The sequence below is a fragment of the Symphodus melops genome (assembly GCF_947650265.1).
Source record: "Symphodus melops genome assembly, chromosome: 3".
NCBI classification, from domain to species: Eukaryota; Metazoa; Chordata; class Actinopteri; order Labriformes; family Labridae; genus Symphodus; species Symphodus melops.
Window position 1 is genome coordinate 16,728,802 of NC_136693.1, and position 13,458 is coordinate 16,742,259.

Genomic DNA, 13,458 nt, shown 5'->3' on the forward strand with positions numbered 1-13,458 from the left:
TTGGGATGGTAAAATAAGGATTTCTCTATACTTACCTGATTCCTGTCATGCTATGATTCCCTTTCTCTTACTGTGCATTTAAAAATATACAGTATATGTATCGACAAACTGCTTGGCCCCAAAATGCAACACACTGTTATAAAAGATAAATGTCACTTTATTCGTTTTGATATAAAATGCCACCTTACTTCAACAAATGAGACATCACAGAATCAGTCAGATGTTTACATTAACTTGGCTGAAGGTGGCAGATTTGACACTGGATGCTGTGTTGGCAGTGTCTGAGCTGGCATATTTCACTCCAGACTGAGTCCCAACAGACAGACACAGCTGTACCTTCCACAGCGGACTGGTGGCCATCGAAGAACAGCCACCTGTTTCCTGAATACCCAAGGGATTGACTGATTGGTTGCCTATCTTTTTGAGTGTGTGGACCGTGATATTAGTCTAAGACTGAAAAAGCAGATCCCATTGTCACACAACCAAAGCAAAGGCCGGTGACATAAAGGTTTGTGTCTTTCAAATAGCTAACTGTGATTAGCAGTGTTGTACATTGTTGTAGAAATGACTTTTTTCTCCCACAGCCAAATGAGCACATAGAAACCGTTCACTCATAGAGAGCCTTATCGCTGAGACACGAGGAGAGATAAATGAGAGAATCCGCACTCTTTAAAATTAATTGCGGTCTGCAGTAATAATCTCTCTGCAGGCAAGCACCGTGGGAAGCTGTGGGAGCTCTGGGAGCCTTTCTAGCTGGCTTGGGGATTCTTAAGGTGCCTTAGGGAGTGATCCCACAAACAGCAGCAAATGACTCTGGTAGCACATGCTGACTGGTGCTGAGGCAGGCCAGCTGTTCAGTCTACTTGGCAGCCAGGCTTCTGAAGCAGAGCAGCAGAGGGATGGAGCATGCCAGGCCAGAGAAACGTTGTCTCCCATATGCTGCAGAACGACAATTCGTCATGTTTGAACGGTATATTTTGTGGATGTTTGACATTTTAAGCTGGTGAGAATTTGGTAGAAAACTGGTCTTTGTTGCTCATCCTTTGATTTGTGAGGTGTTCATTTATCCACTGCACTTTCTCTCCCTTTGGAAATGTAGCAATACACCAATCACATCAACTAATCCATTCCTCCACATGTCCACTGTCTTTTATTCCTGCTCTCCTCCTCTCATTTGGGTGCTTTTTCTGGAGCCACCGTTCTCTTGAAGTCATTCCTCCAATCTCCTCCTCACTGGAAATGTTGGGAAAAGTTGCAGCCTGGCAGCTCGGCTCATTATCACCTCCAAAGGGCATGGGACTGAGAAGCACAGCTCGGCCTTCAGAGCCAGCTGTCTGGGCTTCCCTTTCGCTGAACAAGGGAGGATAGGGTTCCTTTCTTGATGGGGATGGTTTCACAAGAGAAGGAAACTTGGACTCCCATCTCAGAATGGCCTTACTTTTAATGCAAGGGCTTTTTGCATTTGATGGTGCAGAAAGGAGATTTAATACATAGAGAGCGATGACGAAGCTCACCTGTGGTAAGCGCTAACGATAAGCAAGCAGCAGCCAAAGCAACCTCAATTTAAAATACTCACAATGTGCTGAAGTCAGGGTGTCTAGAGCCCGCTGTATGGCTGAGGTTTACTATCAAATGGTGTAGTTAGGAGTCAAAGCTTTCATGAAATCTTTAATCCAATTTTGTCGACTTGAATTGCATCAGAGCCCTAGAGGATCGAATCGTCTTGTGAGGAAGAGACGTACACGACTGGTATATGATGTAAAATGGAATGCAGGCCTGCTCACTTGTTTCAATTATGTTTTCATATTCATGTTTAGTTTTGTACTGCTCTCTTTAATACTTGGGTCTGACGCATGCATATTAAAACAACAGACACCCTCAACAATACATATGAGCTACACTACAGTCTTTCAAGGGATATAAAGTGGAGTTATTATTCTTCAGGTCCATTATGCATAAATCATGGAAAAGTTATTTATAAACCTTTATTTGGGCATTCAAGCAGTTGTTGTTCTCCCGCAGTTTGTCAGCTGCAGCAATGACAATTTCGGCATGGATTAATTGTGTTGTGATAGGTGTGAACATGTCCAACCTTGAATTTGAGGGAGTGAATCTCCCCCATGTGTGCATTAGAACCAAAACGTATGTTTAAACCTGGAATCAAAGTGCAAAAATCTAGAACGTGATACCAGTGTCTGTTATGAAATCAGTGTACGGCCCACCTCTACTGTCTTTTTGTTTGAGCCTTGTTATGAGAGTGAAGAGAAATATTTTGGCTGGATTTTCAATTCTGAAGCTGTAAGATAAATGTATAAATGAAATAGCTTTATATAGACCGACCTACTTTTTCTGAAACTCAAGTAAAAACAGGATTTTGGGATGATGCTGGAACAGTTGCTCTACTTTCACCTGTGATGTTAGTGGTCAGATTTGGCAAAACTAGTAAATAATGATGGAGAATGATAACGGAAGGGTTTATGGCTGCATGCAAAACCATCAAAGGAATGCAGATCTGATTTAAAGAGCTGCAGCAAATTTAAAAAAAATACATACATCTGAGGACGAGGCAGCATCCCACCACTGTCCTCTCTTCACGACAAACGGAAGAACACACAGCTGTCCACAACATATCTTCACTCACCTTCTCCTGGTACTGCCGTCGAGAAGAATCCAGCGATTGGATTAGCGCGGTGGCATGGCCGACAAACATGGCGTAGCAGGTAGCGCCCACGATCATGCTGAGGATGGTCAGCCACACGTCTGTCATTCCCACCGGGGGGTACATGCCATACCCAATACACAGCATGTGGCTCATAGCTTTGAAAAGTGCGTAGGAGTACTGCTGTCCCCATGTGTCGTTCTGGATGAACAGACAGGGTTGGTTAGGGTTAGTACACTTGATATTTCTTTTTTGGTCATTCGCTCTCCATCTCTCTTTCATAAGAGCGTTGATGGCACGTTAAAGGTCAACGAGCAGCCTGACAGCTCACACACAGGCACGCACACATCCCATTATGAAAGACAAAACTAATGGCAGATGTCCGCTTCAAACTGTCTTGGGTAAATACAGAGCAGTTGGCAGGGTAAATGTACTTTTAGATATGCAAACATTTGGAACAAGCAGACTTTTGGGCAGGAGCCTAAAAAAGGGCCCTGAGAAGTGAGCGAATGAGACACAAGAGGCTTGCATGACAGTAAGTAGGTCAGCTATTTAGAAAAATGTTATTTCTCTTAGAGTTTTCTCATTTGTAGATAAATTGCCCCTTTTTCCTTTAGATCCCTGTAGGAGTTTCATGGCAAATCAATATCAACCTTCTCCTGGGGGTGACAATGTCCAAATGGCTTTCAAACTCATTTCCACGGCAGAAAAGTGGAGAGAGATAGTGATTTTATTAGTGCCCTTCTGTAAAGGTAAGGAGCGATGGCCACTGCAAGGTAATAGGACAGCTATGGTAAAAGAAGACGTAATATGTCTCCTGATGATTCTAATCAGAATCAAACCAGCCGTGACTGAGTCAATACTAACAAACTCTGTGTCTGCCAGGTAATCTGAGCCAACCATGAAAAGCTTTTCCAATGGAGAGGTGCCTGGCCCCGAGGCTTGAATTAATTCAGGAAGATATAGTTGTTATTCTGTCACAGTGAGAAGCATTATTCTTCGTAATGCAATTAATTAGCCAGTGTTTACTGTGTGAACAAAACAAAGTCCATTTTGATCTTAATGAGAGGCTGCATCTCTCACATGGGATTTTAAATTTAGTCCATTGTGAGGGCTCTTCCTCAGATCTTGCACTCCCAGATACAAGGGGCTGTCTGTGCGCAGAAGACGAAGGAGGCAGAACTTCATGAAACCCTTTTGTGACTGAGCAAAACAGTCAAGAAATGGAAGAGTTCATTTTTAGGTTTTAATTGGAGTTGGATTGAAGGTAAAAGTAGAGTTTGTTTTTTTAAATATATATTTGAAAATGTAAACATAAATTGGAGATTAAAGTCTAAAAATGAGGGATGGCAAATTTCTCTTGTAGGTCTGCAGGAGGATTTTTAAGCCTTTTTTTTCAGTTTACATGAGTTTTCAGTGTTTATGCAGAATACAACAAAGAGATTAGTAAAGCAATCATATCTTTGTTTTCACTGCTGCTGAGTAAGACTTCAAATTGGATCTTAATCCATGCATATTCTACTGTACCTTCATGATGAGCCACAGTTTATGTTATGTTGCCTGACAGCTCTGCCTTATGTAACTTAAGATAATCCCCTTGCAACTTGGCTCTGCATATGGAACTAGTTGTAAAATGCATCTTTCATGGCGGCGAAGGGGATGAAACATTTAAAAATAGAACGGGGAAATGTTCGGATGTGACCTTGACATCTGCGCATGTTTTCTGATGTCTTGATCCCTTTATTTAGATCAATTATTGCCAAGGAGGTTTTTGTTTTAAAACGACTTGTGGATTTGACCTCCAGCACTGACAGTAACTGAGCAGACCAGCCTCACCTGAGTGTGATTATCTAGGCACAGAGAGGTACAGAATAGAGGTCAAATTAGCTTGGGACAGTGGTTTGCAACATCTGTTGTTTCTTATGATTAGATGTAACAAGTGAGCACGTCAGGGAGGCATGAGGATCCAAATACATCATACCATGAGCGATGTAAGTACTCATGTGACATCTGCTCTGGCACGCAGGCCTGATCATACAGTTGACTAAAAGTTTGTTCACATTAGACCTAAAGTTGTTTTGGGTGCCATTTTCATAAGCCATGTTTATTCTGGGCTTAAATCTGTCATTCTTTTAACCAATTCAGTCTGTGGCTTTAAATTATTAAATTACTTCAAACTAGTCATTTAGCCTGTTTTGTAAATATATCTGTATATTTCTCCGCTTGCGAGATGAATAAAGGATCTTATCTTATCTTAAATAATTGTGATTGTAACACAACAACTGTAACACAAAAGGGCAATAATCCAAACAGGGATAATAAAAAAAAACAACTAAATCCTGCTGGTTGAAAATGGTTATAAGGCTTGGTCAAAACGTTCAAAACTAACACTTTCCAGTCTAGGGAAGGGCAGAAAGCCGAAATCTCACCCTATTGACATTTCCATCAATATAGTCATTGGTGAGGACACCACTTTCCTCAGCTGCTTCCCTTTAAAGGTTAAATACATGTAGAGTTATTGATATGTTGTACTATAGAGAGAAGCATGCACTGACGCTGAATCAATCGTATTGAAGGCCAAACCACAAAACCTGACAATAACTCAGGTGCATTTCGAGCCACGTCCTTTACACCACACTAGGTTAACATGAGGTCATCAGCTGCGATGATTCAGAGTCGCACATCAGGTGTTACACAGTCCGCTTCATGGGCAAATGACAGCGAACTGTAATGTGAGTCAAGTTATAACAGAGACTTCACTCGAGCAGCTGTTTTAACAGCGCAGCAAATTAAAGCACAGCATGACTGGTCACTGGAAACTGTCAATATTCAGACAATATTGAATAAAGGGTTTTAAGTCGACCTCAGAAAATCAATAGTCCCGCCACAGCCTCAGTGTCTCTCACTTTTCACAACAGGGGCAGAAGTCGAGAGAGCTCCTAATAAATACAAATAATCAGCAAATTGAATACATGTGGGCCAATGTAAGAGCTAAATATGTTTGATTTGAGTCTTAAAAATGACTAATGTGCAGGGCAGGCTTTCCCAGGATGCTAAAGGGTTTTAGTTCAGTAATTACTGAGGCTGATGGATGAGATAAGATGGGTCATAATCTGATTGGTGCAGGCAGGAGAGCTCTGTGCAGGAGGAACACTTACCACCATCTTATTTTTGGACACCCAGCAGTCGGCAGGGAAGTCCTGCAACATGGGCACCAGGAACTGCAGGCAGCCATCCCAGTGGCACAGAAGCAGCATCATGCCGATCAGGTTGACAATCCTCACCATGGCGCTGGCAAGGTCATAAGTCATGTGGAAAATCTGCGGGGCGAGAGAGATGATGAGGACAAAAAGATAGGTTAGGGGTGTGCTGAACGTGCAGATGGTCAAATCCCTGATATCTCTCTGGATTGCAAAGCACATACAGTCCCCTCAAGAGACACTTCAATGACTTCTGGGTCTTCTCTTTGATCGAATCACGCACGTGGTTTTGGAGTTAGACAACAGTACAAACCTCAGCTTCTTTTTTTACAGTGCACACAGATGAGCGTGTATGCAGATGTTGCTGTTTTGAAAACGGTCCACAGAGGAAGGGGCTGCAGACTGGGACCAAAGCTTTACCTGCTGATTTGCTCTTATCGTCAGCCACTCAGCCAAACACAATAATTGTACACAGGTAGAGGTGCCTGAGCTCACAGGGTTAGAGTGTTCGCAGGCTGGGTTCGTTAATCCTAATGATAAATACACTCATAAGGCGCTCCAGGACTTGTGGGCTGGTGTAGATTTTAATGGACCCGACCATTCAAAGCCTCTTAATCCCATTGAAGACCAGGGTGTGCATCACTAACCACTTCACTCCTTATTAAAATCCACTGAGTGCCTTTTAAGAGCTTGTGACTGAGAGGGGATATTCCATCTTTGCTTTGTTGTTCATTAGCAAGTGATTATGAGGCGGAAGATGAGGGCATAAACATATTTGCCATCCAGATTTGAATCTTCGGCGTTTGCTGTATAAGCACTGGGTTTGTTTATTTTGTCTGACTGCCTGTTTTTATACGTGTATTTTTCCTTGCGTGTGTTAAGAACACGGCTGGCAGGGACCCTGGGTGGCGTCTGTGCAGGACAGTGTGGGTGCACCATCAAATCACATCAATTTAGCTCCATCAGCAGGCTACCATGAAGCCAGAGGTAAGTCCATAAAAATGTGCCCGAGCGAGGAGCGCAGCCTGGCTCTCTTGAAAGTAGATGGAGACATCCCCACTCACGCAAACATTCACTCTGAAACCCAGTGTGCCTCTCTCCCACTCTGTCTCTTTCTTTCTTTGGGCTCTGGTTCAAAATGTTTAGCCTCAGGCACTTTCACATCACCTAAGTCGAATTATTCGCCCAACTGCAACTTTTCTCCGTCAGCCCACGAGATCCCTTAATTTTCTACACTTCTGTTCACAGCAGCACACCAAATATAAGTTACGGTGTGCTTTCTAAGGAGTCAGTGTTTCCCTTAAACAGAGTGACAATAAATAAGTCATTTTATCTAATATGCAATGTTGAGTGATGTCAAATTTCCTGCTGGAGCAGTAATGGCATTCCATAACATTAGAGTGTTAGATTCACTCTGTGGCCAATGAATAAGTCATGAGGTTCCCCTTTCCATCTCCCACACGGAGCCTGATATATTTTTCATTGGTGAAATCTTTTTTTCAAGACAGGAAAAGGGAGCTCGATTAAACAGATGCTGCTTCAGAGCTATAAAAAAAAAAACTTGCTTAGTAAGGAGTAATATGTCAATCCAAATGACGCAATGGGGATTTCAAAGTCATCAAGCATGCTAGAGAGCGGTCTCATTTTTAAACATTAGAAATTCATATTTTTGAACTCGCATATTTAGATACTATGGCACGAGTACAGTGTTAATATGACATTTACCCTTGCTCGTCAGCCAGATGATGCTGTATATTTACCGAAAAAGGATAAAAGTCTGTCGCTTTCTCCTAATGCATAATGCTTCACTGGGTGTAAAATGTTGTTACAGTTAGTTCACTTTATGACTTTTATACATTTTAAACTAAAAACCTGTTAATACATTTGGAATTTACAGAACCTGTGTGATGACATAGAAACATCAGGAACAACTTGAGGCCTTGAGTGAAGTAAGTTGTGGATAAATGTCTATGAGTGTTTGTATTAGTATCTGTGTAGTTTGTGGCTGCTTGTGGTTATGTGTCTACGTAGAGACAGTGGCAAATGTCTATGCGCACACATTATGGGAAATGTAGTACTTTAATTATGGGACAAAATGTCAATATATCTCTGGAATAAATGTTAATCAACCTTTATATATCATTTTAAGTATCAACATTAAATACAAAAGTATTTGTAAATGCATATAACTCGTGAGTTTGTGCATGTGTAAATCTTGCACATTTCGAGACATGACACTTCTTATAGAGCATTTAACGATCTGTAAGTGTCGGTGTCTTATGCACTGTCACACTGTTCTATGGGTTGTCCTTGAACATGTAAATAGTCTGCACACTATCCACCTCTGTGTAAGTGCATTTCTGAAGCCGGATAAATTCTTTTCAGTATCTCTTGGTGCAGCCTGAATGTGTCATTACAGTTCGACAATAACTCCTGCTACATTCCTACTGTAGATGTGCCCTCTGAAGACCTCTGGCACTTAAACATTGTGTGGAGAATAAAGCCTACGAGTACTGGCAGGGGTAATTTCATGCAAATCTGCCGTTTGTAACCCAAACTGTACTGCCACTGGAAGAAGGTGATTCCTTTATCTCTATCTTCCAGCAGTAATCAATTCAAAGACTCTCATCACGCCAAGGAGGAACAGACTTAACATTTAGAAAAATGTATTACAAAGACTGGGTCTGGTAAAAAGTTGATTATTATAGGATCATAAGTCAAATGACTGTTTTTCCATTTTGTTTCTGTCACCTTCTGTAAATTGGAAAAACAGCCTCACAGAGCAGGACCTCTGCGCACTCTGTGATCAAATGAACAAATGCAAACTCTAATGTGATTACAGGCACTGTTATTGCACACGCAGCATTCCACAACATGACGCGTTACATGAATTATGATTGATTAGTGATCACTTTCGCTAAATTGATAGGGACACATTATGAGCCTGGCTTTAGCAAAAAAACAAGAGAGCTTAGATGGATGAGGGCACGGAGACCAAACAGCAGATTTGAACGAAGTCTCGCTGTCACTCTCCCTCCCCTCATTAAGCCTTTCCATACGATAGGACAAGCTGAAATCTGTTTCCTTTTTTAAAATTAAAAACATAGCCTAGATACCACAAGCGTAGGTAAGTTGTGGTTTCATGAACATGACTAATGAAATTGCAGTGACATGGTTTTAGGCAACAAGAGACAGAGGACGTGGAAAGCCACTTTACAAGACAAAACACAATACATAATTAATGTAGAGGAAATATACCTGCCACCAAAACATAGCCACTTAATTAATACACTATTACTCCAATTTCCCTTACTCTGCTGACTACAGTAGCACTGCTGTCAACTAAAGCAGTGTTTTCCACTGCAGGATCTTCCCAGAGGGTACCATGTGCTATTCCAGCACCCGGAGACAAGGGGCCTAGTGAAGTCCTGGAGCCTTTATTTTTAAACTTTGGAAAAATACATTTACCTATCTTTTTTTTTTTTTTTAACTTAGACCAGATTTAGTTAAGACATCCAACAGTCTAACATTATATATTTTAAAAATGCAGAATTATTATGTCTCCTTTATAGAAGTTTCTGGTACTTTTGGTAGAGACATGGCTTAAACTGTTTGCTGTGACATAATGCAAGAACATAAGTGTCACAGGTTGACACCTTTCTTTACAACTGCAATGTCCCATTAAAGAATTGGCTCAAAAATACTTAAGGAAATAATAAACCTATAAATAAGGGCTGGTAAACATGACAGGGGTCAAATCCAGGGTTACATGCTAAAGTTATTATAAACTAATTTGCATCCTCGAGAGCCAGCCATCAGGTCTAGACAGAAGAGTGGGTGGAGGCAGCTGCTTTGCCTTCTCAAACAGATGGAGCAAGAAGAGTGAGATCCAGGTGAGAGAATAGATGCATATGTGCCAGTGTGCTGACGGTAGCTAGACACACTCCATGTAGCAATACACAGAGGCATCTGGTGTTTCTTGCTAGCGTTGCTAATGATGATGAATGTTTGGCGTGATGCTGTCTCAACACGTAAGAGAAAACAAACAAAACTCACATTTCCTTCTTAAAATCAGCCACTTTGCTGACTGAAATTCCAACACATGGTTTTGCCTTTCTCAGATATGTTTCTCTTTGGTAATAGTTTCCCTACTTTGTACTAAGAGATATCCGTGATGTCAAAAGAATGAGTTTGATGTGCTTTAATTGGTTTTGAATAATGTATATTATGATGAGGGGTGATTGTACAAGCTACATATTTGCAGAGGTGTTTAAATAATCATGAACAGAGTGGACATGTCATTTTATCACACAGTTGTGATTGTAGAGCAATTCAAATGCCAAGAGAAGGGCAGCTCTCAAATTAAATACTTTATTACGGTGCTTAATAAGTCATTTAGGTATAATCATTTGAGTGAATTTCAATCAGAAGGAGTTCAGAAAACATTCACCATCAAGCTCTAGACTTGGGATGAAAATCGTTATTTTAAAACCATCAGTCTTTTCCTTCCAAGTTGCTCCTTTTGTCCTGTATGTATTTTGTCCGTTACAAAGCATTTCAATCGCCAAATATTTGCTTCTCCTGTGTCTGAGTGAGACATGATTACCGCATGATGATGAGTAACGAAGTTTATCAGCGAAATCAATCCATGCATGTCTCGGTGTTATTTTTAATCATCCAGGATGATGGCAGACTCTGGGAGCAGGCTGTGGGCAGGGGTTAGATTTCTCACTCTAAATGCCTCGACCAAAATGTCATGCTCATGCATGCTGTCATGGCGGACGAAGCGCACATAGAGAATGAGAAGTAGGCCTGGGAGTGGACCACTGGGAAAACCCTTCCATCATCCGTCTGAACAGGCCTGGAGGGCTCAGATCACAAAAACCACTTTCGCTCTGCTCCCTACCAAGATGCGCCATTGGGTTTCTGCAGGATTACACACTTTTATGTAATACTTTTTTCGGCAAGTGCACTGTGGGTATTGATATCAGACAAAGCTTATTCAGAGTGTTGAGGACCTGTCACTTTGGCTGGCAAGCTTCATTGTGCACTAAATAATAGCCCATTAAATATATTCTCCCTGCTTTGCTTATCTCTCAAAGACCAGTCCTTGACCAAGGTAATGGGTCAGCGAGTGCGGAGCTGATTAGCTGATTTATCTTATTTGAATATTTCTGTAAAGATTTACTGGGTGGAAATGGAAGGCGTCTTGCTTCATCTCTGGACACAAGAGGCAGCCACGTGGCTAACTTCTGTTACAGCGCCTGAGGATTTTACTGACGGAACGTTTTGTTTCTCTCAGACTGAAGCACAAAGCCACTTGTGCAGACTGAGCCGTAAAACAAACTGTGGCGCCGATGTGAATAGAGACATTCTGTAACGAATACACAAATGCAGAGCTCCTTACACCTCAAGCTATTGATTATATCCCTGACAATAAAAATAATACCATTTTCTCCTCTTTGTTGTCATCTGATCATTTCTCCTGTTTGAAGTCTTTGTCGAGCAGTTTTGTTTGGAATAAATAACTGAAGCTGTAACTATTAACTTCACCATTTGAATTCCATAACCCGCTCATTAAATGTCTCAGCTTTCATAAATTCATCTCCATGCATGCTAAAAGCAAGGTTTACTGGGTCGGCCAGTCGAGACGGTTATGTTGTAGGCATCAGGCACGTTAAGAGGAAGCCCTCAGAGCTTAGTCATTAGTGCACTGCTTTGAATCTGATTTAACAGGATGACTAATCTCATCCAAGTCACTGGTTCATCAACAGGAGACAACTCCAATGAGGAGAATATCCGGTCACAGCCTTATTTTTAACCCGATGAAAAGTGACAAGAGGAAGCTGACAAGAGGGAGAGGAGGGGCCATCATAACGGCAGCCTGATCTGTCGTGTGTGTGTGTGTGTGTGTGTGCATGCATGTTTGCGTCAGTGTAATAACCATGCTGAACGTCATTAAGCACAAATGTGTTACCACTGGCAGAAAGCCACCGCCACAAAAAACCCTCCATGTTTGTAAACAACGTCGTGTCAACACGCCGGTTGTAGAAACACCCTAATATCTCAAGTGTTTGGAGAGGAAATGGAATCAACCAGAGCTAATTCATGACAGCTGTGATGATGGGACATGGGAGAAGTAAAACCACAAGCTGCTGCAGGGTCACATTTTGAGCTTCAAATACAATGTCACGCCTGAAGGAGAACGGCTCATGTGAGACTCATCTATACAGTACCATCATCTCTTTGTTGATGCATGGTGCCAGTAGGAATCTCTCCCCCCCCCCCCCCCCCCCCCCCCCCCCCCCCACCCCCCACCCCCCACCCCCCAAAAAAAATAAAAAAAAATAAAAAAAAATACAGATTTCACAATTCATCATTTTGTTGCTCCTCTTCAAACTCAAATCCCTTGCGATGTCTTCCGGGAAACCCCACTGGAGCAGGTTGGGGGTGAAGCGTCAGACTCAAGGACACTTCCACTATTTGTGGTTGCGTGATATCATGTTATGAGCTACAGGCTACTCGCACATTAAACTCCCTAATGACATGCAATTATAGTCCATGTCAACAAAGCTGGCATGCAAACACTGGCATGCAGGAAAGCAGAACCGACAAGCACAGTACAATGAAGTAAATATCTTACAATAACATTTCAACCAATAGTTTACAATTTTTTTAACGCGTCAGAATCTGAATCCTCTTTCTTCTGTATGTACATAAACACAGGGTTGCAAATTAGCCACGACAAGAGACCTGTATGCATGACACCTTCAGTACTTTGTATTTTACATACATGTAAAATAAACAAATAAGACTTTTTCATGTCATTGGTTTATATACAATCTAATTCCTTGACCAAAATGACTCATTTTCAAAGGCAGTATTTGTGGGGGTCCTCAGAAGAGGAGTCAGTAGATGCAACCCCTTAATGTGTCCCAGACATGTTGTTATATCACTAAGTGACTCTATGGTTGAAGAAACGCTACATGTAGAAGTTAGCTAACTGTCCCTGAAGGATTATGAAAGAGATTTATGACGTGTTGGACCAGAATACTGCTGTGAAAGTGCAAGTCACACTGCGCAGCTTTCTAAAGTGAGGCATCATGATTGGATGAACTCCCCTTTGACAGGTGTTTCTATATGGTCTAAATGGCGAGTGTGCTATGATTTTATATGTTATGTATTTTTTTTTTTTTTAAACCAGAAACAAGGCAGAGATAAACCCAGAAATGAGAGTAAAACAACCGAGGGTTTGAGCTGTTTTGTCCCTGCTCTTTGCGTTGTTTCTCCATCTCGTCGTAGCACGTTGGATTCTTTTGTCTCTTCCTGAATTCCTGAAAATACTTTTTCACTGCAGTGGGTACATGACAAAAGGTTCAAATTTTAAAATGTGTTCCCCACAGTATCACTCTGAGGCATTAAACCATGCAGTACAGTTCACTGAGCTGTATGTAACACTTCCTGGAAGTGTCCTCTGTGTGACTTTTTACTGAGCTGAGGAGGAAATGAAACTCAAACAATAACAAACCTAATGAATTTGTGTGGGAGTCTATTTAAAGCTTGCAGATACTTGTGAAATACGAGTAAATTAAATCAGCG

General features: G+C 41.5%; 1 protein-coding gene across 2 annotated transcripts in view; it reads right to left on the reverse strand.

Moving 5' to 3' along the window:
• Nucleotides 1-13,458, reverse strand: part of hcn4 (hyperpolarization activated cyclic nucleotide-gated potassium channel 4) — a 63,982-nt gene that overhangs the window by 25,881 nt on the left and 24,643 nt on the right. For both annotated transcript variants that reach the window (XM_079340280.1, XM_079340279.1), the window contains exons 3-4: nucleotides 5,818-5,979; nucleotides 2,642-2,860 (exon numbers count right to left, since the gene is read on the reverse strand). In XM_079340280.1, coding sequence (XP_079196406.1) covers nucleotides 2,642-2,860; nucleotides 5,818-5,979 — 381 coding nt within the window. The remainder of the gene's footprint in view (nucleotides 1-2,641; nucleotides 2,861-5,817; nucleotides 5,980-13,458) is intronic.